This window comes from Bombina bombina, chromosome 6, assembly GCF_027579735.1.
Source record: "Bombina bombina isolate aBomBom1 chromosome 6, aBomBom1.pri, whole genome shotgun sequence".
In the NCBI taxonomy this organism is placed as follows: domain Eukaryota; kingdom Metazoa; phylum Chordata; class Amphibia; order Anura; family Bombinatoridae; genus Bombina; species Bombina bombina.
This window is the reverse complement of record NC_069504.1, coordinates 239,724,514-239,750,882: the sequence shown is the minus strand read 5'-3', so window position 1 is coordinate 239,750,882 and position 26,369 is coordinate 239,724,514. Positions and strand designations below refer to the sequence as shown.

The 26,369-nt window shown below is 40.6% G+C and overlaps 1 protein-coding gene across 4 annotated transcripts in view; it reads right to left on the bottom strand.

Moving 5' to 3' along the window:
- The window catches only part of OSBPL8 (oxysterol binding protein like 8), a 760,079-nt gene that overhangs the window by 175,986 nt on the left and 557,724 nt on the right, over positions 1-26,369 (bottom strand). The window contains exon 2 of one of the 4 annotated variants that reach the window (XM_053716767.1): positions 4,826-5,000. The exons of the other annotated variants lie outside the window; for them this stretch is intronic. Coding sequence (XP_053572742.1) covers positions 4,826-4,964 — 139 coding nt within the window. The 5' untranslated portion in view covers positions 4,965-5,000. The remainder of the gene's footprint in view (positions 1-4,825; positions 5,001-26,369) is intronic. 4 annotated transcript variants of the gene reach the window in all.

The window sequence follows — 26,369 nt, the reverse complement described above, 5'->3', positions numbered from 1 at the left end:
AATATAAGCAGGTTGATTACACCAAGGAAGTGTCAATGCATCCACTGCTGCCGCCTGAGGATCCCTGGACCTGGACAGGTACCTGGGAAGTTTTTTGTTTAGATGAGATGCCATCAGATCTATTTCTGGAAGCCGCCACATCTGAACAATTTGAGAAAACACATCTGGGTGGAGAGACCATTTTCCCGGATGCAAAGTCTGACGACTGAGGTAATCCACTTCCCAATTGTCTATACCTGGGATATGAACCACAGAAATTAGACAGGCGCTGGATTCCGCCCAAACAAGTATCCGAGACACTTCTTTCATAGCTTGAGGACTGTGAGTCCCACCCTGATGATTGACATATGCCACAGTTGTGATATTGTCTGTCTGAAAACAAATGAACGGTTCCCTCTTCAACAGAGGCAAAGACTGAAGGGCTCTGAAAATCGCACAAAATATAGTTCCAAAATATTGATTGGTAAACTCGCCTCTTTAGATTGCCAAACCCCTTGTGCTGTCAGAGATCCCCAAATAGCTCCTCAACCTGAAAGACTTGCATCTGTTGTGATCACAGTCCAGGTTGGACTAACAAATGAAGCCCCTGAAATTATACAATGGTGATCTAACCACCAAGTCAGAGAAAGTCAAACATTGGGATTTAAGGATATCAATTGTGATATCCTTGTATAATCCCTGCACCATTGGTTCAGCATACAAAGCTGGAGAGGTCTCATATGAAAACGAGCAAAGGGGATCGCATCCGATGCTGCAGTCATGAGACGTAAAACTTAAATGCACATAGCTACTGAAGGGAATGACTGAGACTGAAGGTTCTGACAGGCTGCAACCAATTTCAAATGTCTCTTGTCTGTTAGAGACAAAGTCATGGACACTGAATCTATCTGGAAACCTAAAAAAGTTACCTTTGTCTGAGGAATCAAAGAACTTTTTGGAAAATTGATCCTCCAACCATGTCTTCGAAGAAACAACACTAGTTGATTCGTGTGAGATTCTGCAGAACGGAAAGACTGAGTGAGTACCAAGAAATCGTCCAAATAAGGAAATACCGCAATACCCCGTTCTCTGATTACAGAGAGTAGGGCACCTAGAACCTTTGAAAAGATTCTTGGAGCCGTCGCTAAGCCAAAAGGAAGAGCAACAAATTGGTAATACTTGTCTAGAAAAGAGAATCTCAGGAACTGATAGTGATCTGGATGAATCGGAATATGAAGATATGCATCCAGTCTATTGTGGACATAAAATGCCCTTGCTGAACAAAAGGCAGAATAGTCCTTATAGTCACCATTTTGAAAGTTGGTACTTATTGATTCAAAATCTTTAGATCCAAAACTGGTCTGAATGAATTTTCTTTCTTTGGGACAATGAATAGATTTGAATAAAACCCCAGACCCTGTTCCTGAAACGGAACTGGCATGATTACCCCTGATAACTCCAGGTCTGAAACACACTTCAGGAAAGCCTGAGCCTTTACTGGGTTTGCTGGAATGCGTGAGAGAAAAAATCTTCTCACAAGCGGTCTTACTCTGAATCCTATTCTGTACCCCTGTGAGACAATACTCTGAATCCAATGATTGTGGACCGAATTGATCCAAACATCTTTGAACATTTTTAATCTGCCCCCTACCAGCTGAGCTGGAATGAGGGCCGAACCTTCATGCAGACTTGGGGGCTGGTTTTGATCTCTTAAATGGCTTGTATTTATTCCAATTTGAAGAAGGCTTCCAATTGGAAGCAGATTCCTTAGGGGAAGGATAAGGTTTCTGTTTCTTATTTTGTCGAAAGGAACGAAAACGGTTAGAAGCTTTAGATTTACCTTTGGCCTTTTATCCTGAGGCAAAAAAAACTCCCTTCCCCCCAGTGACAGTTAAAATTATTGAATCCAACTGAGAACCAAATAATGTATTACCTTGGAAAGAAAGAGATAGCAATCTGGACTTAGAAGTCATATCAGCATTCCAAGATTTGAGCCACAAAGTTCTTCTAGCTAAAATAGCTAAAGACATAGCTTTAACATCAATTTTGATAATATCAAAAATGGCATCACAAATGAAATCATTAGCATGTTGAATCAACTTAGCAATGCTAGACAAATCATGATCCGATACTTGTTGCGCTAAAGTTTCCAACCAGAAAGTTGAAGCAGCTGCAACATCAGCCAAAGATATTGCAGGCCTAAGAAGATGACCTGAATATAAATAAGCTTTCCTTAGATAAGATTCAAGTTTCCTACCTAAAGGATCTCTTTAAAAGAAGAACTATCTTCCGTAGGAATAGTAGTACGTTTAGCAAGAGTAGAGATAGCCCCATCAACTTTGGGGATCTTTTCCCAAAACTCCAATCTAACTGCTGGCAAAGGATACAATTTTTTAAACCTTGAAGAAGGAATAAAAGAAGTACCAGGCCTATTCCATTCTTTAGGAATCATATCAGAAATAGTATCAGGAACTGGAAAAACCTCTGGAATAACCACAGGAGGTTTATAAACAGAATTTAAACGTTTACTAGTTTTAATATCAAGAGGACTAGTTTCCTCCATATCTAATGTAATCAACACTTCTTTTAACAAAGAATGAATATACTCCATTTTAAATAAATAAGAGGATTTGTCAGTGTCAATATCTGAGGCAGGATCTTCTGAATCAGATAGATCCTCGTCAGAGAAGGATAATTCAGTATGTTGCTGGTCAATTGAAATTTCATCAACCTTATGAGAAGTTTTAAAAGACCTTTTACGTTTAGTAGAAGGCGGAATGGTAGACAAACCCTTCTGAATAAAATCAGCAATAAATTCTTTTAAATTCACAGGTATATTTTGTGCATTAGATGTTGAGGGAACAGCAACAGGTAATGAACTACTACTGATAGATACATTCTCTGCATGTAAAAGTTTATCATGACAACTATTACAAACCACAGCTGGAGGTATAACCCCCACAAGTTTACAACAAATGCACTTAGCTTTGGTAGAACTGTTATCAGGCCGCAGGGTTCCATCAGTAATTTCTGAGACAGGATCAGATTCAGACATCTTGCAAATGTAAGAGAAAAAACAACATATAAAGCAAAATTATCAATTTCCTTATATGGTAGTTTCAGGAATGAGAAAAATGCAAACAGCATAGCCCGCTGACATAGAAAAAAAGGCAGGAAGCAAATAGAAATGAAGTCTTAAATAAAGAAAATATTTAGCCCTAAGTATGACGCACAACAAACAGAAAAATATTTTTTGACGCCAAAAACGACACACTTGCGTCATAGATGATGCAACCTTGTGAAAGGACTCGGCGTCAACTAAGACGCCAGAAATTATGAATTTGCGTCAATGAACTTTGCGCCAAAATAATCTCGCGCCAAGAATGACGCCATAAACTCTGGCATTTTGCGCCCTCGCGAGCCTAAGTCTGTCCGCGAATTTAAAAGACAGTCAATTGGAAAAAGAGACTATACCCCAAGTAAGATTTTTTTTTCAGAAAAAAGGCATTTCCCACATATGAAACTGACATTCTGCAAAAGGAAATATACTGAAAACCTGAATCATGGCAAATATAAGTACAATACATATATTTAGAACTTTATATAAATACATAAAGTGCCAAACCATAGCGGAGAGTGTCTTAAGTAATGAAAACATACTTACCAAAAGACACCCATCCACATATAGCAGATAGCCAAACCAGTACTGAAATGGTTATCAGTAGAGGTAATGGAATATGAGAGTATATCTAAAAAGGGAGGTAGGAGATTAATCTCTACGACCGATAACAGAGAACCTATGAAATAGATCCCCGTGAGGAAAACCATTGCATTCAATAGGTGATAGTCCCTTCACATCCCTCTGACATCCACTGTACTCTGAGAGGAATCAGGCTTCAAAATGCTGAGAAGCGGATATCAACGTAGAAATCTTAGCACAAACTTACTTCACCACCTCCATAGGAGGCAAATTTTGCAATACTGAACTGTGGGTGCGGTGAGGGGTGTATTTATAGGCATTTTGAGGTTTAGGAAACTTTGCCCCTGGTAGCATTGTATATCCCATATGTCACTAGCTCATGGACTCTTGCCAATTACATGAAATAAATAAGTTATTACAGAAGCCCTGTTTATTTTTGTTTTTTGTGTTTAGTTTTAAGAAAATACAGAATATTCTGCTCTACAGTAGATATGCAGTAATGTAAAGTGCTGTACAGTAGTACTGAACACAGATGACTTTACAGAAACCACCACAGAACCCTACGGGACCAGCCATGGTAAGAACATTAATAATATTAGGCATTTTCGACTTACAAATTACCAAATCGACTTATGACATATCCGTCAGAACATAACCCTGTCGTAAGTAGAGGTATACATGTACAATATATATATATATATATATATATATATATATATATATATATATATATATATATATATACATATATACTGTATACACACACACACACACACACATACATACACGCATATATATATATATATATATATATATATATATATATATATATATATATATAAACATGCATAAACTGCACATAGTCTATTTTGTCACCACAATCACTGAAGGTGTACTTAATCATAATTATTTGGTCATTTTATATGTTCATTACTATAATCAGAGCAACAATATAAATCCTATATTTGCTATGCTAATTAAAAGACAAAGTGTTTTTGTGCAGTTTTCCAGAACTGGGGGGCACATTGGCTGGACTCCCCTTCATGAAAACAACCTTGTCTAACTCCTACATGTGAATTTTTTTTAACCACTGTTGTAGTTTTATATTACCAGTTCCAAATAAAAAATAGGAAAAAGCAGGCAAACCTGGCAGTGCAGGAGAGAGCTCATTATATCCTCCAAATGATGCATTTCTGACAAGTTTCCGTCCATCAGGGCGTGGGAAAAAGGTGCCAGGCGAGACTCCGGCACATGACCTGCGTCTGAGGAGACCCTCTTCCTTCATCGCTTAAGACCAAGATTACTGCTTTCTGGGCAGAGGCTGCTTAGAACAAGAATGTTGGAGCTATTGCCTTGAGAATGTCATAGCACGTGCACAAGCAACACGCCCAGAAGAACTAGAGCTCTCAACATGTTACATGTGGCTCACACTCACCCATAAAGTACATGCACCAAACAGCACAAGCAACAAGTCTAGAAGAATAAGAGCTCTCTACACATCACACGTGGCACAGCACACTCACCTATAAAGTACATGCACCAAACAGCACAAGCAACAAGCCTAGAAGAATAAGAGCTCTCTTCACATCACACATGGCACAGCACACTCACCCATAAAGTACACGCACCCACACAGCACAAGCAACAAGCTTAGCAGAATAAGAGCTCTCTACACATCACACGTGGCACAGCACACTTACCTATAAAGTACATGCACACAAACAGCACAAGCAACAAGCTTAGCAGAATAAGAGCTCTCTACACATCACACGTGGCACAGCACACTCACCCAAATATCACAAGCAACAAGCTTAGCAGAATAAGAGCTCTCTACACATCACACGTGGCACAGCACACTCACCCAAACATCACAAGCAACAAGCTTAGCAGAATAAGAGCTCTCTACACATCACATGTGGCACAGCACACTCACCCATAGAGGTAGAACTAATGCTTTGGATTTCTCATGTAAAAGGAGCCATATACTAAATACACACTGAAGACTAACAAACCCAATTCAATATGATAAAAGTATATAATGGTCAAAGTTCAAATATGCACTATACAATATACTTGTGTTAGCAAAAATGCTTCTAGCAAAATGTACTAGTGTTTCAGCCAGTAGTGAGGTGTATTCTACCAGCAATGATTCAGTTAATAATATACAACCCACTACCAGCTCATTGGCAGTGCAGAGTTTGAGTGCAGGTGAGTCGGGCACTGCAGCATATCTACATATGCAAACGAAACAGTAATACGATTTAATTGGAGTTTTACTTATACAACTAAGGTCTGGCTCTATAATTGGTGAGGTGGGACTACAGGACCCAGCAGCACTTGAAAAGGCCAGCAGATTCTGGAAAACAGTGTAGAAATTATAGGGACATTTCAGTCAAAATTTAAATGCACATAGGTGAATGACATCTTTGAATAGACATACATTTGCAATATACATGTACTGGCAAAAATGCTTCTAGTAAAACTGCTGTTGTATTGTTAAAATTTTTCTCTGCAAGTGCATGTGAAGCATAACTAAATATTCCCAGTGCACCAGCATTTTAAATACTGCAGCTGCTCAGAGCACAAGTGGGGCTTGTATAATTTCAGCAATTAACAAATTGAGTCATTACCAGATGGTACAAGCACCTTAGGATCTCTGAGCAAGTGCTTTGTTTAAAATGCTGGTGCACGGTGCATACTTAAATGCACTTTTGAAACAGCTATAGCTTCTATTAGAAGCATTTTTGCTAACAGATGTACATTACTAAAATGCGTCTATTCAAAACTGAAATGCATCCATGTGGATTCCTATTTTGGCTGGAATGTCCCTTTAATCTCATATGATGCCCCTGTGCATGTTCTCATGTGAATGTTGAATCTGTTTAACTATCTGACACAACTAGCTCGGGCTGGTTTTAGGCTGATGGCTGTCATCAGGTTCTTCCGCACAATGTCTTGAGCCTGCCCTGAGTGTACTGGAAAAAAAGTATCTATTTAAAACTGAAATGCCCTTGTTTACATTTCAGATTGACTATTCTGCCCTTTCACTGCTACAGGGGCGCAACTAAACCCTACTTGTCTCTGAAGCTAAAAAACATAATTTATGCTTACCTGATAAATTCCTTTCTTCTGTTGTGTGATCAGTCCACGGGTCATCATTACTTCTGGGATATTATCTGCTCCCCTACAGGAAGTGCAAGAGGATTCACCCAGCAGAGTTGCTATATAGCTCCTCCCCTCTACGTCACCTCCAGTCATTCGACCAAAGACCAACGAGAAAGGAGAAGCCAAGGGTGAAGTGGTGACTGAATTATAATTTAAAAAATATTTACCTGCCTTAAAAAAACAGGGCGGGCCGTGGACTGATCACACAACAGAAGAAAGGAATTTATCAGGTAAGCATAAATTATGTTTTCTTCTGTTATGTGTGATCAGTCCACGGGTCATCATTACTTCTGGGATACCAATACCAAAGCAAAAGTACACGGATGACGGGAGGGATAGGCAGGCTCATTATACAGAAGGAACCACTGCCTGAAGAACCTTTCTCCCAAAAATAGCCTCCGAAGAAGCAAAAGTGTCAAATTTGTAAAATTTGGAAAAAGTATGAAGCGAAGACCAAGTTGCAGCCTTGCAAATCTGTTCAACAGAGGCCTCATTCTTAAAGGCCCAAGTGGAAGCCACAGCTCTAGTGGAATGAGCTGTAATTCTTTCAGGAGGCTGCTGTCCAGCAGTCTCATAGGCTAAACGTATTATGCTACGAAGCCAAAAAGAGAGAGAGGTAGCAGAAGCTTTTTGACCTCTCCTCTGTCCAGAATAAACGACAAACAGAGAAGAAGTTTGGCGAAAATCTTTAGTTGCCTGCAAGTAGAACTTGAGGGCACGAACTACATCCAGATTGTGTAGAAGACGTTCCTTCTTTGAAGAAGGATTTGGACACAAGGATGGAACAACAATCTCTTGATTGATATTCCTGTTAGAGACAACCTTAGGTAAGAACCCAGGTTTAGTACGCAGAACTACCTTGTCTGAGTGAAAGATCAGATAAGGAGAATCACAATGTAGGGCTGATAACTCAGAGACTCTTCGAGCCGAGGAAATAGCCATTAAAAATAGAACTTTCCAAGATAACAATTTTATATCAATGGAATGAAGGGGTTCAAACGGAACACCCTGTAAAACGTTAAGAACTAAGTTTAAACTCCATGGCGGAGCAACAGTTTTAAACACAGGCTTGATCCTAGCTAAAGCCTGACAAAAGGCCTGGATGTCTGAATTTTCTGACAGACGCCTGTGTAACAAGATGGACAGAGCTGAGATCTGTCCCTTTAATGAGCTAGCCGATAAACCCTTTTCTAAACCTTCTTGTAGAAAAGACAATATCCTAGGAATCCTAACCTTACTCCAGGAGTAATCTTTGGATTCACACCAGTATAGGTATTTACGCCATATTTTATGGTAAATCTTTCTGGTAACAGGCTTCCTAGCCTGTATCAGGGTATCAATAACCGACTCAGAAAAACCACGTTTTGATAAAATCAAGCGTTCAATTTCCAAGCAGTCAGCTTCAGAGAAGTTAGACTTTGATGTTTGAATGGACCCTGAATCAGAAGGTCCTGTCTTAGAGGTAGAGACCAAGGCGGACAGGATGACATGTCCACTAGATCTGCATACCAAGTCCTGCGCGGCCATGCAGGCGCTATTAGAATCACTGATGCTCTCTCCTGTTTGATCTTGGCAATCAATCGAGGAAGCAGCGGGAAGAGTGGAAACACATAAGCCATCCTGAAGTTCCAAGGTGCTGTCAAAGCATCTATCAGAACCGCTCCCGGATCCCTGGATCTGGATCCGTAGCGAGGAAGTTTGGCGTTCTGGCGAGACGCCATGAGATCTATCTCTGGTTTGCCCCAACGTCGAAGTATTTGGGCAAAGACCTCCGGATGAAGTTCCCACTCCCCCGGATGAAGAGTCTGGCGACTCAGGAAATCCGCCTCCCAGTTCTCCACTCCCGGGATGTGGATTGCTGACAGGTGGCAAGAGTGAGACTCTGCCCAGCGAATTATCTTTGATACTTCTATCATTGCTAGGGAGCTTCTTGTCCCTCCCTGATGGTTGATGTAAGCTACAGTCGTGATGTTGTCCGACTGAAACCTGATGAACCCCCGAGTCTTTAACTGGGGCCAAGCTAGAAGGGCATTGAGAACTGCTCTCAATTCCAGAATGTTTATTGGCAGGAGACTTTCCTCCTGACTCCATTGTCCCTGAGCCTTCAGAGAATTCCAGACAGCGCCCCAACCTAGAAGGCTGGCGTCTGTTGTTACAATTGTCCAGTCCGGCCTGCTGAACGGCATCCCCCTGGACAGATGTGGCCGAGAAAGCCACCATAGAAGAGAGTTTCTGGTCTCTTGATCCAGATTCAGAGTGGGGGACAAATCTGAGTAATCCCCATTCCACTGACTCAGCATGCACAATTGCAGCGGTCTGAGATGTAGACGTGCAAAGGGTACTATGTCCATTGCTGCTACCATTAAGCCGATCACCTCCATGCATTGAGCTAGTGACGGGAGTTGAATGGAATGAAGGACACGGCATGCATTTAGAAGCTTTGTTAATCTGTCCTCTGTCAGATAAATCTTCATTTCTACAGAATCTATAAGAGTCCCCAAGAATGGAACTCTTGTGAGAGGCAAGAGAGAACTCTTCTTTTCGTTCACTTTCCATCCATGCGACCTTAGAAATGCCAGAACTAACTCTGTATGAGACTTGGCAGTTTGAAAGCTTGAAGCTTGCATCAGAATGTCGTCTAGGTACGGAGCTACCGAAATTCCTCGCGGTCTCAGAACCGCTAGAAGGGCACCCAGAACCTTTGTGAAGATTCTTGGAGCCGTAGCCAATCCGAATGGAAGGGCTACAAACTGGTAATGCCTGTCTAAGAAGGCAAACCTTAGATACCGGTAATGATCTTTGTGAATCGGTATGTGAAGGTAAGCATCCTTTAAATCCACTGTGGTCATGTACTGACCCTTTTGGATCATGGGTAAGATTGTCCGAATAGTTTCCATTTTGAACGATGGAACTCTTAGGAATTTGTTTAGGATCTTTAAATCCAAGATTGGCCTGAAAGTTCCCTCTTTTTTGGGAACCACAAACAGGTTTGAGTAAAACCCTTGTCCCTGTTCCGACCGCGGAACCGGATGGATCACTCCCATTAACAATAGATCTTGTACACAGCGTAGAAACGCGTCTTTCTTTATTTGGTTTGTTGACAACCTTGACAGATGAAATCTCCCTCTTGGAGGAGATAATTTGAAGTCTAGAAGGTATCCCTGAGATATGATCTCTAGCGCCCAGGGATCCTGGACATCTCTTGCCCAAGCCTGGGCGAAGAGAGAGAGTCTGCCCCCCACTAGATCCGGTCCCGGATCGGGGGCCCTCGGTTCATGCTGTCTTTGAGGCAGCAGCAGGTTTACTGGCCTGCTTGCCCTTGTTCCAGGACTGGTTAGGCTTCCAGCCTTGTCTGTAACGAGCAACAGTTCCTCCCTGTTTTGGAGCAGTGGAGGGTGGCGCTGCTCCTGCTTTGAAATTCCGAAAGGGACGAAAATTAGACTGTCTAGCCTTAGCTTTGGCTTTGTCTTGAGGTAGAGCGTGGCCCTTACCTCCTGTAATGTCAGCAATAATTTCTTTCAAACCGGGCCCAAATAAAGTTTGCCCCTTGAAAGGTATATTAAGTAATTTGGACTTAGAAGTTACATCAGCCGACCAGGATTTTAGCCACAGCGCCCTGCGTGCCTGAATGGCGAATCCTGAATTCTTAGCCGTAAGTTTGGTTAAATGTACTACGGCCTCCGAAATGAATGAATTAGCTAGTTTAAGGACTCTAAGCCTGTCCGTAATGTCGTCCAGCGTAGCTGAACTGAGGTTCTCTTCTAGAGACTCAATCCAAAATGCTGCCGCAGCCGAGATCGGCGCGATGCATGCAAGGGGTTGCAATATAAAACCTTGTTGAACAAACATTTTCTTAAGGTAACCCTCTAATTTTTTATCCATAGGATCTGAAAAAGCACAGCTATCCTCCACCGGGATAGTGGTACGCTTAGCTAAAGTAGAAACTGCTCCCTCCACCTTAGGGACCGTTTGCCATAAGTCCCGTGTGGTGGCGTCTATAGGAAACATCTTTCTAAATATTGGAGGGGGTGAGAACGGCACACCGGGTCTGTCCCACTCCTTAGTAACAATTTCAGTTAATCTCTTAGGTATAGGAAAAACGTCAGTACTCGCCGGTACTGCAAAGTATTTATCCAACCTACACATTTTCTCTGGTATTGCAACAGCGTTACAATCGTTGAGAGCTGCTAAGACCTCCCCTAGTAATACACGGAGGTTTTCCAATTTAAACTTAAAATTTGAAATATCTGAATCCAATCTGTTTGGATCAGAACCGTCACCTACAGAATGAAGCTCTCCGTCCTCATGCTCTGCAAGCTGTGACGCAGTATCAGACATGGCCCTAGAATTATCAGCGCACTCTGTTCTCACCCCAGAGTGATCACGCTTGCCTCTTAGTTCTGGTAATTTAGCCAAAACTTCAGTCATAACAGTAGCCATATCTTGTAATGTTATCTGTAATGGCTGCCCAGATGTACTAGGCGCCATAATATCACGCACCTCCCGGGCGGGAGATGCAGGTACTGACACGTGAGGCGAGTTAGTCGGCATAACTCTCCCCTCGCTGTTTGGTGAAATTTGTTCAATTTGTACAGATTGGCTTTTATTTAAGGTAGCATCAATACAGCTAGTACATAAATTTCTATTGGGCACCACCTTGGCATTGGAACAAATGACACAGGTATCTTCCTCTGAATCAGACATGTTTAACACACTAGCAAGAAACATGCAACTCGGTTACAATTTTATTTAATAAAAACGTACTGTGCCTCAAAAGCACTAAACGATTAAATGACAGTTGAAATAATGAACTGAAAAACAGTTATAGCATCACTCTTAACAAACAACACAACTTTTTAGCAAAGGTTTGTTCCCATTAGTAAAATAACACTAATTAAATTTTAAACATAAAAATTACAGAGCAACGTTTTAAATCACAGTCACTATTAAATCTCACAGCTCTGCTGAGAGAATCTACTTCCCTTCAAAGAAGTTTGAAGACCCCAGAGTTCTGTCAAAGATGAACCGGATCATGCAGAAAATATAAGTGTAACTGACTGAAAATTTTTTGATGCGTAGCAAAGAGCGCCAAAAAACGGCCCCTCCCCCTCACACACAGCAGTGAGAGAGAAACGAAACTGTCATAATCAAAACAAGCAGACTGCCAAGTGGAAAAAATAATGCCCAAATATTTATTCACTCAGTACCTCAGAAATGCAAACGATTCTACATTCCAGCAAAAACGTTTAACATGAATTAAATACCTATTAAAAGGTTTAATGTACTTTTACAGAGTAATTCCGGTGAAATACCATCCCCAGAATACTGAAGTGTAGAGTATACATACATGTCATTATATCGGTATAGCAGGATTTTCTCATCAATTCCATTCAGAAAATAAAAACCGCTACATACCTCAATGCAGATTCAACTGCCCGCTGTCCCCTGATCTGAAGCTTTTACCTCCCTCAGATGGCCGAGAAACAGCAATATGATCTTAACTACTCCGGTTAAAATCATAATAAAAAACTCTGGTAGATTCTTCTTCAAACTCTGCCAGAGAAGTAATAACACGCTCCGGTGCTATTGTAAAATAACAAACTTTTGATTGAAGTTATAAAAACTAAGTCCTCTCACACCTCCTATCTAGTCTTTGGGTGCAAGAGAATGACTGGAGGTGACGTAGAGGGGAGGAGCTATATAGCAACTCTGCTGGGTGAATCCTCTTGCACTTCCTGTAGGGGAGCAGATAATATCCCAGAAGTAATGATGACCCGTGGACTGATCACACATAACAGAAGAAAGAAACCATACAATTCTGCACATTATTGCTAGACTCCCAATATCACTGCACCTACTACACCACTATAAACTTGATGTAAGTCCACCAATGCAACCATGTTTTGTTTTTGTGTTGTGTCTGTCCCTGATTTATTAAGGGGACATTTAACACCTCTTTTGTGTAAAAACTGTGCTTGTCCTAAACGGGACATTAAAAAAAAGGTTTTCATAAAAATGCCATAAATTGCCTAAAGCAGCCATATGATTAGCAGCATTTTGAAGAATTTGCTTTTTGGCCTTTCTGGAGTGTGTGGGACAAACACACACAAAAGCACGAGGTGTTAAAAATGGATATAAAACCCAAACATTTTCTTTTGTGATTTAGACAGAGCAGACCATTTAAAAAAAAGTTTCCAATTTTCTACTATTAAATTTACTTTGTTCTCATGATATTCTGTGTTGACTACATGGCAGGGATTGGTGTTGCTATCTCGTGCTCTTGTAAATGGAAAACACACTTGCAAAACTGCTGCCATATAGTGCTCCAAAAATGGGCCGTCTCCTAAGCAGACGTCCCTGCTTTTCAACAAAAGATACCAAGTAAACAAAGAAAAATTAATAATAGAAGTAAATTTGAAAGTTGTTTAAAATCACACGCTCTATCTCAACCATGAAATAAATATTTTGGATTTCATATCCCTTCAGCACTCCTTTAAAAGACATATTTAATTTCAGACCCACTCAAATTCTACAGACTAATATTAATAAAAAAAACAGAGAGAACACACCTGCACAATACGTATAATAAAAAACATAATTTATGCTTACCTGATAAATTCATTTCTTCTGTTGTGTGATCAGTCCACGGGTCATCATTACTTCTGGGATATTATCTGCTCCCCTACAGGAAGTGCAAGAGGATTCACCCAGCAGAGTTGCTATATAGCTCCTCCCCTCTACGTCACCTCCAGTCATTCGACCAAAGACCAACGAGAAAGGAGAAGCCAAGGGTGCAGTGGTGACTGAATTATAATTTAAAAAATATGTACCTGCCTTAAAAAACAGGGCGGGCCGTGGACTGATCACACAACAGAAGAAATGAATTTATCAGGTAAGCATAAATTATGTTTTCTTCTGTTATGTGTGATCAGTCCACGGGTCATCATTACTTCTGGGATACCAATACCAAAGCAAAAGTACACGGATGACGGGAGGGATAGGCAGGCTCATTATACAGAAGGAACCACTGCCTGAAGAACCTTTCTCCCAAAAATAGCCTCCGAAGAAGCAAAAGTGTCAAATTTGTAAAATTTGGAAAAAGTATGAAGCGAAGACCAAGTTGCAGCCTTGCAAATCTGTTCAACAGAGGCCTCATTCTTAAAGGCCCAAGTGGAAGCCACAGCTCTAGTGGAATGAGCTGTAATTCTTTCAGGAGGCTGCTGTCCAGCAGTCTCATAGGCTAAACGTATTATGCTACGAAGCCAAAAAGAGAGAGAGGTAGCAGAAGCTTTTTGACCTCTCCTCTGTCCAGAATAAACGACAAACAGGGAAGAAGTTTGGCGAAAATCTTTAGTTGCCTGCAAGTAGAACTTGAGGGCACGAACTACATCCAGATTGTGTAGAAGACGTTCCTTCTTTGAAGAAGGATTTGGACACAAGGATGGAACAACAATCTCTTGATTGATATTCCTGTTAGATACAACCTTAGGTAAGAACCCAGGTTTAGTACGCAGAACTACCTTGTCTGAGTGAAAGATCAGATAAGGAGAATCACAATGTAGGGCTGATAACTCAGAGACTCTTCGAGCCGAGGAAATAGCCATTAAAAATAGAACTTTCCAAGATAACAATTTTATATCAATGGAATGAAGGGGTTCAAACGGAACACCCTGTAAAACGTTAAGAACTAAGTTTAAACTCCATGGCGGAGCAACAGTTTTAAACACAGGCTTGATCCTAGCTAAAGCCTGACAAAAGGCCTGGATGTCTGAATTTTCTGACAGACGCCTGTGTAACAAGATGGACAGAGCTGAAATCTGTCCCTTTAATGAGCTAGCCGATAAACCCTTTTCTAAACCTTCTTGTAGAAAAGACAATATCCTAGGAATCCTAACCTTACTCCAAGAGTAATCTTTGGATTCACACCAGTATAGGTATTTACGCCATATTTTATGGTAAATCTTTCTGGTAACAGGCTTCCTAGCCTGTATCAGGGTATCAATAACCGACTCAGAAAAACCACGTTTTGATAAAATCAAGCGTTCAATTTCCAAGCAGTCAGCTTCAGAGAAGTTAGACTTTGATGTTTGAATGGACCCTGAATCAGAAGGTCCTGTCTTAGAGGTAGAGACCAAGGTGGACAGGATGACATGTCCACTAGATCTGCATACCAAGTCCTGCGCGGCCATGCAGGCGCTATTAGAATCACTGATGCTCTCTCCTGTTTGATTTTGGCAATCAATCGAGGAAGCAGCGGGAAGGGTGGAAACACATAAGCCATCCTGAAGTTCCAAGGTGCTGTCAAAGCATCTATCAGAACCGCTCCCGGATCCCTGGATCTGGATCCGTAGCGAGGAAGTTTGGCGTTCTGGCGAGACGCCATGAGATCTATCTCTGGTTTGCCCCAACGTCGAAGTATTTGGGCAAAGACCTCCGGATGAAGTTCCCACTCCCCCGGATGAAGAGTCTGGCGACTCAAGAAATCCGCCTCCCAGTTCTCCACTCCCGGGATGTGGATTGCTGACAGGTGGCAAGAGTGAGACTCTGCCCAGCGAATTATCTTTGATACTTCTATCATTGCTAGGGAGCTTCTTGTCCCTCCCTGATGGTTGATGTAAGCTACAGTCGTGATGTTGTCCGACTGAAACCTGATGAACCCCCGAGTCTTTAACTGGGGCCAAGCTAGAAGGGCATTGAGAACTGCTCTCAATTCCAGAATGTTTATTGGCAGGAGACTTTCCTCCTGACTCCATTGTCCCTGAGCCTTCAGAGAATTCCAGACAGCGCCCCAACCTAGAAGGCTGGCGTCTGTTGTTACGATTGTCCAGTCCGGCCTGCTGAACGGCATCCCCCTGGACAGATGTGGCCGAGAAAGCCACCATAGAAGAGAGTTTCTGGTCTCTTGATCCAGATTCAGAGTGGGGGACAAATCTGAGTAATCCCCATTCCACTGACTCAGCATGCACAATTGCAGCGGTCTGAGATGTAGGCGTGCAAAGGGTACTATGTCCATTGCTGCTACCATTAAGCCGATCACCTCCATGCATTGAGCTACTGACGGGAGTTGAATGGAATGAAGGACACGGCATACATTTAGAAGCTTTGTTAATCTGTCTTCTGTCAGATAAATCTTCATCTCTACAGAATCTATAAGAGTCCCCAAGAATGGAACTCTTGTGAGAGGCAAGAGAGAACTCTTCTTTTCGTTCACTTTCCATCCATGCGACCTTAGAAATGCCAGAACTAACTCTGTATGAGACTTGGCAGTTTGAAAGCTTGAAGCTTGTATCAGAATGTCGTCTAGGTACGGAGCTACCGAAATTCCTCGCGGTCTCAGAACCGCTAGAAGGGCACCCAGAACCTTTGTGAAGATTCTTGGAGCCGTAGCCAATCCGAATGGAAGGGCTACAAACTGGTAATGCCTGTCTAAAAAGGCAAACCTTAGATACCGGTAATGATCTTTGTGAATCGGTATGTGAAGGTAAGCATCCTTTAAATCCACTGTGGTCATGTATTGACCCTTTTGGATCATGGGTAAGATTGTCCGAATAGTTTCCATTTTGAACGATGGAACTCGTAGGAATTTGTTTAGGATCTTTAAATCCAAGATTGGCCTGAAAGTTCCCTCTTTTTTGGGAACCACAAACAGGTTTGAGTAAAACCCTTGTCCTTGTTCCGACCGCGGAACCGGATGGATCACTCCCATTAATAATAGATCTTGTACACAGCGTAGAAACGCGTCTTTCTTTATTTGGTTTGTTGACAACCTTGACAGATGAAATCTCCCTCTTGGGGGAGATAATTTGAAGTCTAGAAGGTATCCCTGAGATATGATCTCTAGCGCCCAGGGATCCTGGACATCTCTTGCCCAAGCCTGGGCGAAGAGAGAGAGTCTGCCCCCCACTAGATCCGGTCCCGGATCGGGGGCCCTCGGTTCATGCTGTCTTAGGGGCAGCAGCAGGTTTTCTGGCCTGCTTGCCCTTATTCCAGGACTGGTTAGGTTTCCAGCCTTGTCTGTAACGAGCAACAGCTCCTTCCTGTTTTGGTGCAGTGGAAGTTGATGCTGCACCTGCTTTGAAATTCCGAAAGGGACGAAAATTAGACTGTCTAGCCTTAGCTTTGGCTTTGTCTTGAGGTAGAGCGTGGCCCTTACCTCCTGTAATGTCAGCGATAATTTCTTTCAAACCGGGCCCAAATAAAGTTTGCCCCTTGAAAGGTATATTAAGTAATTTGGACTTAGAAGTTACATCAGCCGACCAGGATTTTAGCCACAGCGCCCTACGTGCCTGAATGGCGAATCCTGAATTCTTAGCCGTAAGTTTGGTTAAATGTACTACGGCCTCCGAAATGAATGAATTAGCTAGTTTAAGGACTCTAAGCCTGTCCGTAATGTCGTCCAGCGTAGCGGAACTAAGGTTCTCTTCCAGAGACTCAATCCAAAATGCTGCCGCAGCCGTAATCGGCGCGATGCATGCAAGGGGTTGCAATATAAAACCTTGTTGAACAAACATTTTCTTAAGGTAACCCTCTAATTTTTTATCCATAGGATCTGAAAAAGCACAGCTATCCTCCACCGGGATAGTGGTGCGCTTAGCTAAAGTAGAAACTGCTCCCTCCACCTTAGGGACCGTTTGCCATAAGTCCCGTGTGGTGGCGTCTATTGGAAACATCTTTCTAAATATTGGAGGGGGTGAGAACGGCACACCGGGTCTATCCCACTCCTTAGTAACAATTTCAGTTAATCTCTTAGGTATAGGAAAAACGTCAGTACTCGCCGGTACCGCAAAGTATTTATCCAACCTACACATTTTCTCTGGTATTGCAACAGTGTTACAATCGTTAAGAGCCGCTAAGACCTCCCCTAGTAATACACGGAGGTTTTCCAATTTAAATTTAAAATTTGAAATATCTGAATCCAATCTGCTTGGATCAGAACCGTCACCTACAGAATGAAGCTCTCCGTCCTCATGCTCTGCAAGCTGTGACGCAGTATCAGACATGGCCCTAGAATTATCAGCGCACTCTGTTCTCACCCCAGAGTGATCACGCTTGCCTCTTAGTTCTGGTAACTTAGCCAAAACTTCAGTCATAACAGTAGCCATATCTTGTAATGTTATCTGTAATGGCTGCCCAGATGTACTAGGCGCCATAATATCACGCACCTCCCGGGCGGGAGATGCAGGTACTGACACGTGAGGCGAGTTAGTCGGCATAACTCTCCCCTCGCTGTTTGGTGAAATTTGTTCAATTTGTACAGATTTGCTTTTATTTAAAGTAGCATCAATACAGTTAGTACATAAATTTCTATTGGGCTCCACCTTGGCATTGGAACAAATGACACAGGTATCTTCCTCTGAATCAGACATGTTTAACACACTAGCAATAAACATGCAACTTGGTTACAATCTTATTTAACAAAAACGTACTGTGCCTCAAAGAAGCACTAAACGATTAAATGACAGTTGAAATAATGAACTGAAAAACAGTTATAGCATCACTCTTTAAAAACAACACAACTTGTTAGCAAAGGTTTGTTCCCATTAGTAAAGCAACACTAATTAAATTTTAAACATAAAAATTACAGAGCAACGTTTTAAAACACAGTCACTACATAAATCTCACAGCTCTGCTGAGAGAATCTACCTCCCTTCAAAGAAGTTTGAAGACCCCTGAGTTCTGTTAGAGATGAACCGGATCATGCAGAAAATACAAGTGTAACTGACTGAAAATTTTTTGATGCGTAGCAAAGAGCGCCAAAAAACGGCCCCTCCCCCTCACACACAGCAGTGAGAGAGAAACGAAACTGTCATAAGCAAAACAAGCAAACTGCCAAGTGGAAAAATAACGCCCAAATATTTATTCACTCAGTACCTCAGAAATGCAAACGATTCTACATTCCAGCAAAAACGTTTAACATGAATTAAATACCTATTAAAAGGTTTAATGTACTTTTACAGAGTAATTCCGGTGAAATACCATCCCCAGAATACTGAAGTGTAGAGTATACGTACATGTCATTATAACGGTATAGCAGGATTTTCTCATCAATTCCATTCAGAAAATAAAAACTGCTACATACCTCAATGCAGATTCAACTGCCCGCTGTCCCCTGATCTGAAGCTTTTACCTCCCTCAGATGGCCGAGAAACAGCAATATGATCTTAACTACTCCGGTTAAAATCATAAGAAAAAACTCTGGTAGATTCTTCTTCAAACTCTGCCAGAGAAGTAATAACACGCTCCGGTGCTATTGTAAAATAACAAACTTTTGATTGAAGTTATAAAAACTAAGTATAATCACCATAGTCCTCTCACACCTCCTATCTAGTCTTTGGGTGCAAGAGAATGACTGGAGGTGACGTAGAGGGGAGGAGCTATATAGCAACTCTGCTGGGTGAATCCTCTTGCACTTCCTGTAGGGGAGCAGATAATATCCCAGAAGTAATGATGACCCGTGGACTGATCACACATAACAGAAGAAATAGGTTTCAGACTTTTTTTGGCAAGGCAAATTAGGAACATTGCAACATTCTGTTGTAGTGCAGCGGTTTTCTCCAAGTATATGCAATACAAATTCACTTATATCATGGGATTTATTTTTAAACAAATGCTGACAAAAAAAAAAAGATTTTTTTTATTATTTTTTCCATCTGTGTGCAATTATAAAACAAATCATTGTATATATGTACTAAAAAAATATAGCATTGTGCAAAAACTATTTCCATAAAATGTGAAGTTATTCTTTGTTATGCTAAGCACCTGAGTGTAGATTTATTCACATTATTGTAACAGATTTATCTAAATCCCCAAATTGTCTAGTCAAAAGTAGAAATGTACAACTAACAAGGATATTTGTTTAGCCTTTTTTTTTTTTTTTGCAAAATAATACAGTTGCACCTTTCTCTTGAAAAAATCTGGAGCAGTTTTAGAGACATTGAGGGAGTCAGCTATACTCAAGGGAAGTATTTTTTTTAATTACTTTGTAGTCCTTTTCTACTTGTAACAATATAGAAATATATTTAGCTTTCTTACATGATTATCATGATTTTTTGTTTGTGTGCTTGGTGTCTTTAAAGCTTGATACATTTGCCTTTTGTGTATACATCATTGGCGTATTTAGGTTTTCTGCTGCCCTAGGCACTCAAAAGTTTGCTGCCCCCCCAAAGGTTTTAGGGATTTTTGGGCCAGAACATGGAATTTTTTTTCATGGCATTTCCAAAGTAAATGTTCACCAGGGCATGCAAAACACTTACATACACAAACATACATAGGCATAAACACACAGACACATACACACTGTCACAAGCACGCACACACACATGTATATATATATATATATATATATACACACACACACATATCTATCTCTTGCTGCAATATATAGAAGAAAAAACAAACAAACAGATTTCATGAAACAATACTTCCCCAAACACAATACGGAGTACTGAAAGTCATAAGAACTAAACGCAGTACATTTAAAATTTTCCATGGAAGAAGAAAAAAAACCCAACCTCCTAATGCTCAGAAACACAGAAATGAATGAGAAGCAAGCTGAAACCATTCTTTGCTGTTTGTAACAATCTGGCAATCTGTAATCCCTGTAACTAAAGCGCTGTTCTTTTGTATGTACTTACACAATAACCCACTGAATGATTTAGTATTTATTATTTTACTTGTAGGTAATAGTAATTAACCAAATGGAAGTCAATAGCTTGGCAAGCACCTAGCTATGTTATTTGTCAAGCACATGCCGAAAAAATGATTTTAGATCTGGCAGGGGTGACATTTGAATACGCTTTTAATCAGCAAACAATATTTCTCCTGAACAAAAGGTCAGATTTGTAAGCAAAGTTAAATAGAAAAAAGCTCTGAAATAAAAAAGTTTTAACCCACTAATTGATAGGAAACTCTTGTTTGCGTCCTTGGGCCTATTTTAAAGTCATATAAAAGTTTAACTGCTGTGCAATTTGCAATATACTATTCTAGTGTTAACATTTACAATGCACATGTTCCACTGCTAATACAAAGGAACACTGCTCACATGTAATTGTCTATGCAGTGGGTCACATGTATTTGTCTATGCAGTGGGTCACATGTAATTGTCTATGCAGTGGGTCACATGTATTTGTCTATGCAGTGGGTCACATGTATTTGTCTATGCAGTGGGTCACATGTATTTGTCTATGCAGTGGGTCACATGTAATTGTCTATGCAGTGGGTCACATGTAATTGTCTATGCAGTGGGTCACATGTAATTGTCTATGCAGTGGGTCACATGTATTGTCTATGCAGTGGGTCACATGTAATGTCTATGCAGTGGGTCACATGTATTGTCTATGCAGTGGGTCACATGTATTGTCTATGCAGTGGGTCACATGTATTTGTCTATGCAGTGGGTCACATGTATTGTCTATGCAGTGGGTCACATGTATTGTCTATGCAGTGGGTCACATGTATTTGTCTATGCAGTGGGTCACATGTATTTGTCTATGCAGTGGGTCACATGTAATTGTCTATGCAGTGGGTCACATGTATTTGTCTATGCAGTGGGTCACATGTTAAATAGTGAATCCTGCTGTATATTTTATATTCAGATTTATGTTTAGCTTTATGTTTATGTCACATGTTTATGATCTCTTGGTATCTTTATTTGAAATGCAAGAATCTAAGTTTAGATGCCGGCCCATTTTTGGTGAACAACCTGGGTTGTTCTTGCTGATTAGTGGATAAATTCATCCATCAATAAACAAGTGCTGTTCAGGGTTCTGGACTTTCTTTTTCAAAAAAGATACCAAGAGAACAAAAGAAAAAAAAATGATAATAGGAGTAAATTATAAAGTTGCTTAAAATTGCATGCTCTATCTGAATCACAAAAGGAAAAATTTGGGTTCAGTGTCCCTTTAAGGTTCAGGTCATTATAGAAAATGAATAAATATTGAAATAAAGGTCCTGTCAAACTGAATGTTGTCTATGTGTGTTGGACTGTAATTATAAACAATGATTTAACATCAGACCTACCAGCTTTATTTTTGAGCTATGTTGTGTAATAATTTATGCAAAATGTCTGCTAATAGGCGGCAAAAAAAAAAAAGGTGTCAATTCTTAATACAACTGAGGAAGTTGTCCCTCTCAGCCAATTAGCATTAATACTTCAATATGCACTGCAAAGGCTTGCATTTTAATATGTTCTTTTCAACCCCTTTTAGTAAACCTTCTTCATGTTTAAATGCTGTAAATGAAAGAACATTTTTGCTTTTAATATCCATTTAATGCCTGCTGTGTGCTAAATTGTGGTACAACGTGCAGATGCAGCAAAGGGTACTAAGTGCATAATAACAATACATGAATAGATCATGATTGGTCACTACAAAAGATAATCAGCACACTGTCACTCAAACTAGCATCAGAAGAACATTCTCAAAAATAATCTGGTTTAGAAAAGTAGTGGCTTGTACAAATCATACATAGCTTTTATTGTTAGCCAAGAAAAGGCCACAGTTACATTATAACTCTGCATACACCTGCAAGTTCGGTCTAAGAGCTAATGCAGCTAACAAATGAGAAATGATCTAAGCTTTCACTGTTACTCGTCTAGGGCTGGATATTTTTCCTAGTCCTGGATAAGTAAATGAAAAAAATTATAAGAAGGGGAAAATGTCTAGCGACAAAGGCTGAAAAGAAATATTTTAGATATTGAAGTAAACAGAAATGTGTAAAAAAAAAATAATTTAAAAAAAAAAATAAAAAAATAAAAATGTATTAGTCTTTTTTTAACACTATTTGCACAATGTGAATGCTACAATCAAATGCATAAGGCAAACAGTTTTTTGCAGCGTTAGCTCTGAGATTAGCATTGTGTGCATGCACATTGTGCAGATATCTCTTTTTTGGGGGGGAGGGGTGACAGTTGCTGCTTTGTTGTATGCATATTGTGTTGTCGTACCAAGATTTTATGCCCCTTTAAAGCTCCATGTGACAAAGAGCCTCAGGGTGTGAAACGCGTAAGAGGTTAATGTTGCTGTAAATAAAGAAGATATATGCTTAAGCCAAGGAGTCCGGTACTTCATTTTAGAGTTGCCGTGTGAAAAATAAACTGATCCATGCTTTCAGCAAAAATATATCTGTAAATGAACCAGTAAATAACCTACTGAAATGATGCAGGAATATTTCTCAAGCTGCAGATCAATAGAGAAGCATACCATAATTATGCATGTGACTCAGGAGAAAACTGGAAATTGACTAAAAATAAAAAATGCATTTTGTATTCAGTTGGATTTTTTTAATGGTGTTTTGCTGGATTGCAACCAAGGTCTGAGTGCTGAGCCGAGAACCATCTATTTGCATGGTGCTGAATATGTTTAAATGACACACAGCCAATGCCAGGTGGGCAGGTTTTGGGCTCTGCAAACAAAGATTTATTGTTGCTCTTTTTTTTGCTTGTTTTTATTAATGTATTAGAACATTTTAGCTTCTACATGAATCAGCATCACAGTTCAACAAGAGTAAAGGGAGCTATTAAATAATGATTTATACCGGATTTTTGATATTTGTATCCTCTGTTTTATTTTCCTCAAAAACACTCAACAGTTGTTTTTATTTGTAATTACAAATGAAGATAATAATAGTAACAGTAAGACAGGGCTATACAGCGGAGCATTGTATTATTTGTTTGGTTCAGTGCTATGTGCATGCACGTAGGAGCGGATAGGTTGGTATCCTCAGTACCAGTAGTGTGTGGCACTAATTCTATTGGCACTATTCCCCAGTAGTCCCACTACAGACTAATATATCTGTGCTTAGTAGCAGCTATTCCCCAGTAGTCCCACTACAGACTAATATATCTGTGCTTAGTAGCAGCTATTCCCCAGTAGTCCCAACACAGACTACTATGTCTGTGCTTAGTAGCAGCTATTCCCCAGTAGTCCCACTACAGACTAATATGTCTGTGCTTAGTAGCAGCTATTCCCCAGTAGTCCCACTACAGACTAATATGTCTGTGCTTAGTAGCAGCTATTCCCCAGTAGTCCCACTACAGACTAATATGTTTGTGCTTAGTAGCAGCTATTCCCCAGTAGTCCCACTACAGACTAATATGTCTGTGCTTAGTAGCAGCTATTCCCCAGTAGTCCCACTACAGACTAATATGTATGTGCTTAGTAGCAGCTATTCCCCAGTAGTCCCACTACAGACTAATATGTATGTGCTTAGTAGCAGCTATTCCCCAGTAGCCCCACTACAGACTAATATGTATGTGCTTAGTAGCAGCTATTCCCCAGTAGTCCCCCTACAGACTAATATGTTTGTGCTTAGTAGCAGCTATTCCCCAGTAGTCCCACTACAGACTAATATGTCTGTGCTTAGTAGCAGCTATTCCCCAGTAGTCCCACTACAGACTAATATGTTTGTGCTTAGTAGCAGCTATTCCCCAGTAGTCCCACTACAGACTAATATGTCTGTGCTTAGTAGCAGCTATTCCCCAGTAGTCCCACTACAGACTAATATGTATGTGCTTAGTAGCAGCTATTCCCCAGTAGTCCCACTACAGACTAATATGTATGTGCTTAGTAGCAGCTATTCCCCAGTAGCCCCACTACAGACTAATATGTATGTGCTTAGTAGCAGCTATTCCCCAGTAGTCCCCCTACAGACTAATATGTTTGTGCTTAGTAGCAGCTATTCCCCAGTAGTCCCACTACAGACTAATATATCTGTGCTTAGTAGCAGGTATTCCCCAGTAGTCCCACTACAGACTAATATGTCTGTGCTTAGTAGCAGCTATTCCCCAGTAGTCCCACTACAGACTAATATGTCTGTGCTTAGTAGCAGCTATTCCCCAGTAGTCCCACTACAGACTAATATGTCTGTGCTTAGTAGCAGCTATTCCCCAGTTGTCCCACTACAGACTAATATGTCCCTTTAAAGGGCCAGTAAACCCACAAAATAATGTTATATAATTCTGCACATAGTGTAGAATTATATAACATCAGCTTAGCGCCAGCTTTCTACCTGAATGGATTTTAGAGAAAAATTCCTACGAAAATTACTTTTACAGTCCACAGCTCCTGGCACTTCTGAGCGGATCTTTTTGTTTTCCCTAAGCGCATCGGGCATGCTGTCTATTCACAGTCGGCCCGATCGTGCCATTACACTCAATGTAGCTCGCACCTGCTACCAGACCAGAGCGGGAGCAAGCTACATTGACTTTAATGGCACGATCGGGCCGACTGTGAATAGACAGCATGCCCGATGCGCTTAGGGAAAACAAACAGATCCGCTCAGTAGAGCCAGGAGCTGTGGACTGTAAAAGTAATTTTTGTAGGAATTTTTCTCTTAAATACTTTCAGGTAGAAAGCTGGCGCTAAGCTAATGTTATATAATTCTGCACTATCTGCAGAATTATATAATATTATTTTGTGGGTTTACTGGCCCTTTAAATGGAGAAATATAGAGAGTATAGGTGGTTTATGTAGTAACAGAGGATTCTGTTTTTTGGGGTAAAAATTGAACAATTGGCGAACAAGAAAACAAAGATTAACAGAGGCTACAGCCACTGCTATATCTGAAGATGACATATATGATCTGAAGGTCATAGGAGTGAAGGCAAATCCAAGCACTGCTTAGTTAAATCTATAGTTAACATTGCAGAATTCATCATTTTTAATCTACTTTGCATGAAAGGTCAGATCCTTCTTATAAAGGAATGTTAACCCCACTGGCAACAATACACAAGTTACACAGTAATTTCTGGTGAGGGAGTATACTGTAGGCAGTATATGCCAGAAACCAAAATGTTTATTAATTCTTTGCTGTGACTTCCTTCGGTTAGAGAACACCATTTCCACCTGGCAGACTCCATGTTTGCCTACACTCACTGGTAGTCATTCTCCATACTGATGTACAGATAAGGAGTAGGTATATTCCCTATTTGTATAGACCAGCAATGCTAAAACATGGTGTTCAGAAATACTAATCACTGGACCTGCCCTCAGGGTGTGACGGAGAATTATGCTGAGGACAAGTGACAAAAGTAAACAATGGAGGATAATGTGTATGTTAACTTATTGTTTCGCTAGGTTAATTCTGAACTCTTGACTGAATAAAATACATAGAAATATATTTAGATTGGGTGCTGCTCATATGTATAAAAAGAATCAGGGATGTTACAAGTCAAAAAAGGTTGAGAACTGCTTGTGTAGACAGTCGGCATATTGGAATTGGCTTGCTTCAGTTTACTGCACACATATAGAATGGCTATTTTTTTTGCATTGCTGCACATATTCTGGGCTGACACAAAGCATGTTTGTGAACATTTTCAGCTGCCACACGGAAGGATAAGGAAATATCCCAGAACAAAGTGAGTGTAAGAAATGAGGTAAGCAGTACACATGGTAGACAGGGTAGTCCTTCACGGCAATAAGGCAGAGAATGGTCAGAGACAAGCAGAGTTCGGCAACAGAAATGAAATCCAGCAGTTTAGCAGTTCAGGGGTAAACCAGTAAAATGGTCAGGAACAGTCAATCCAGCA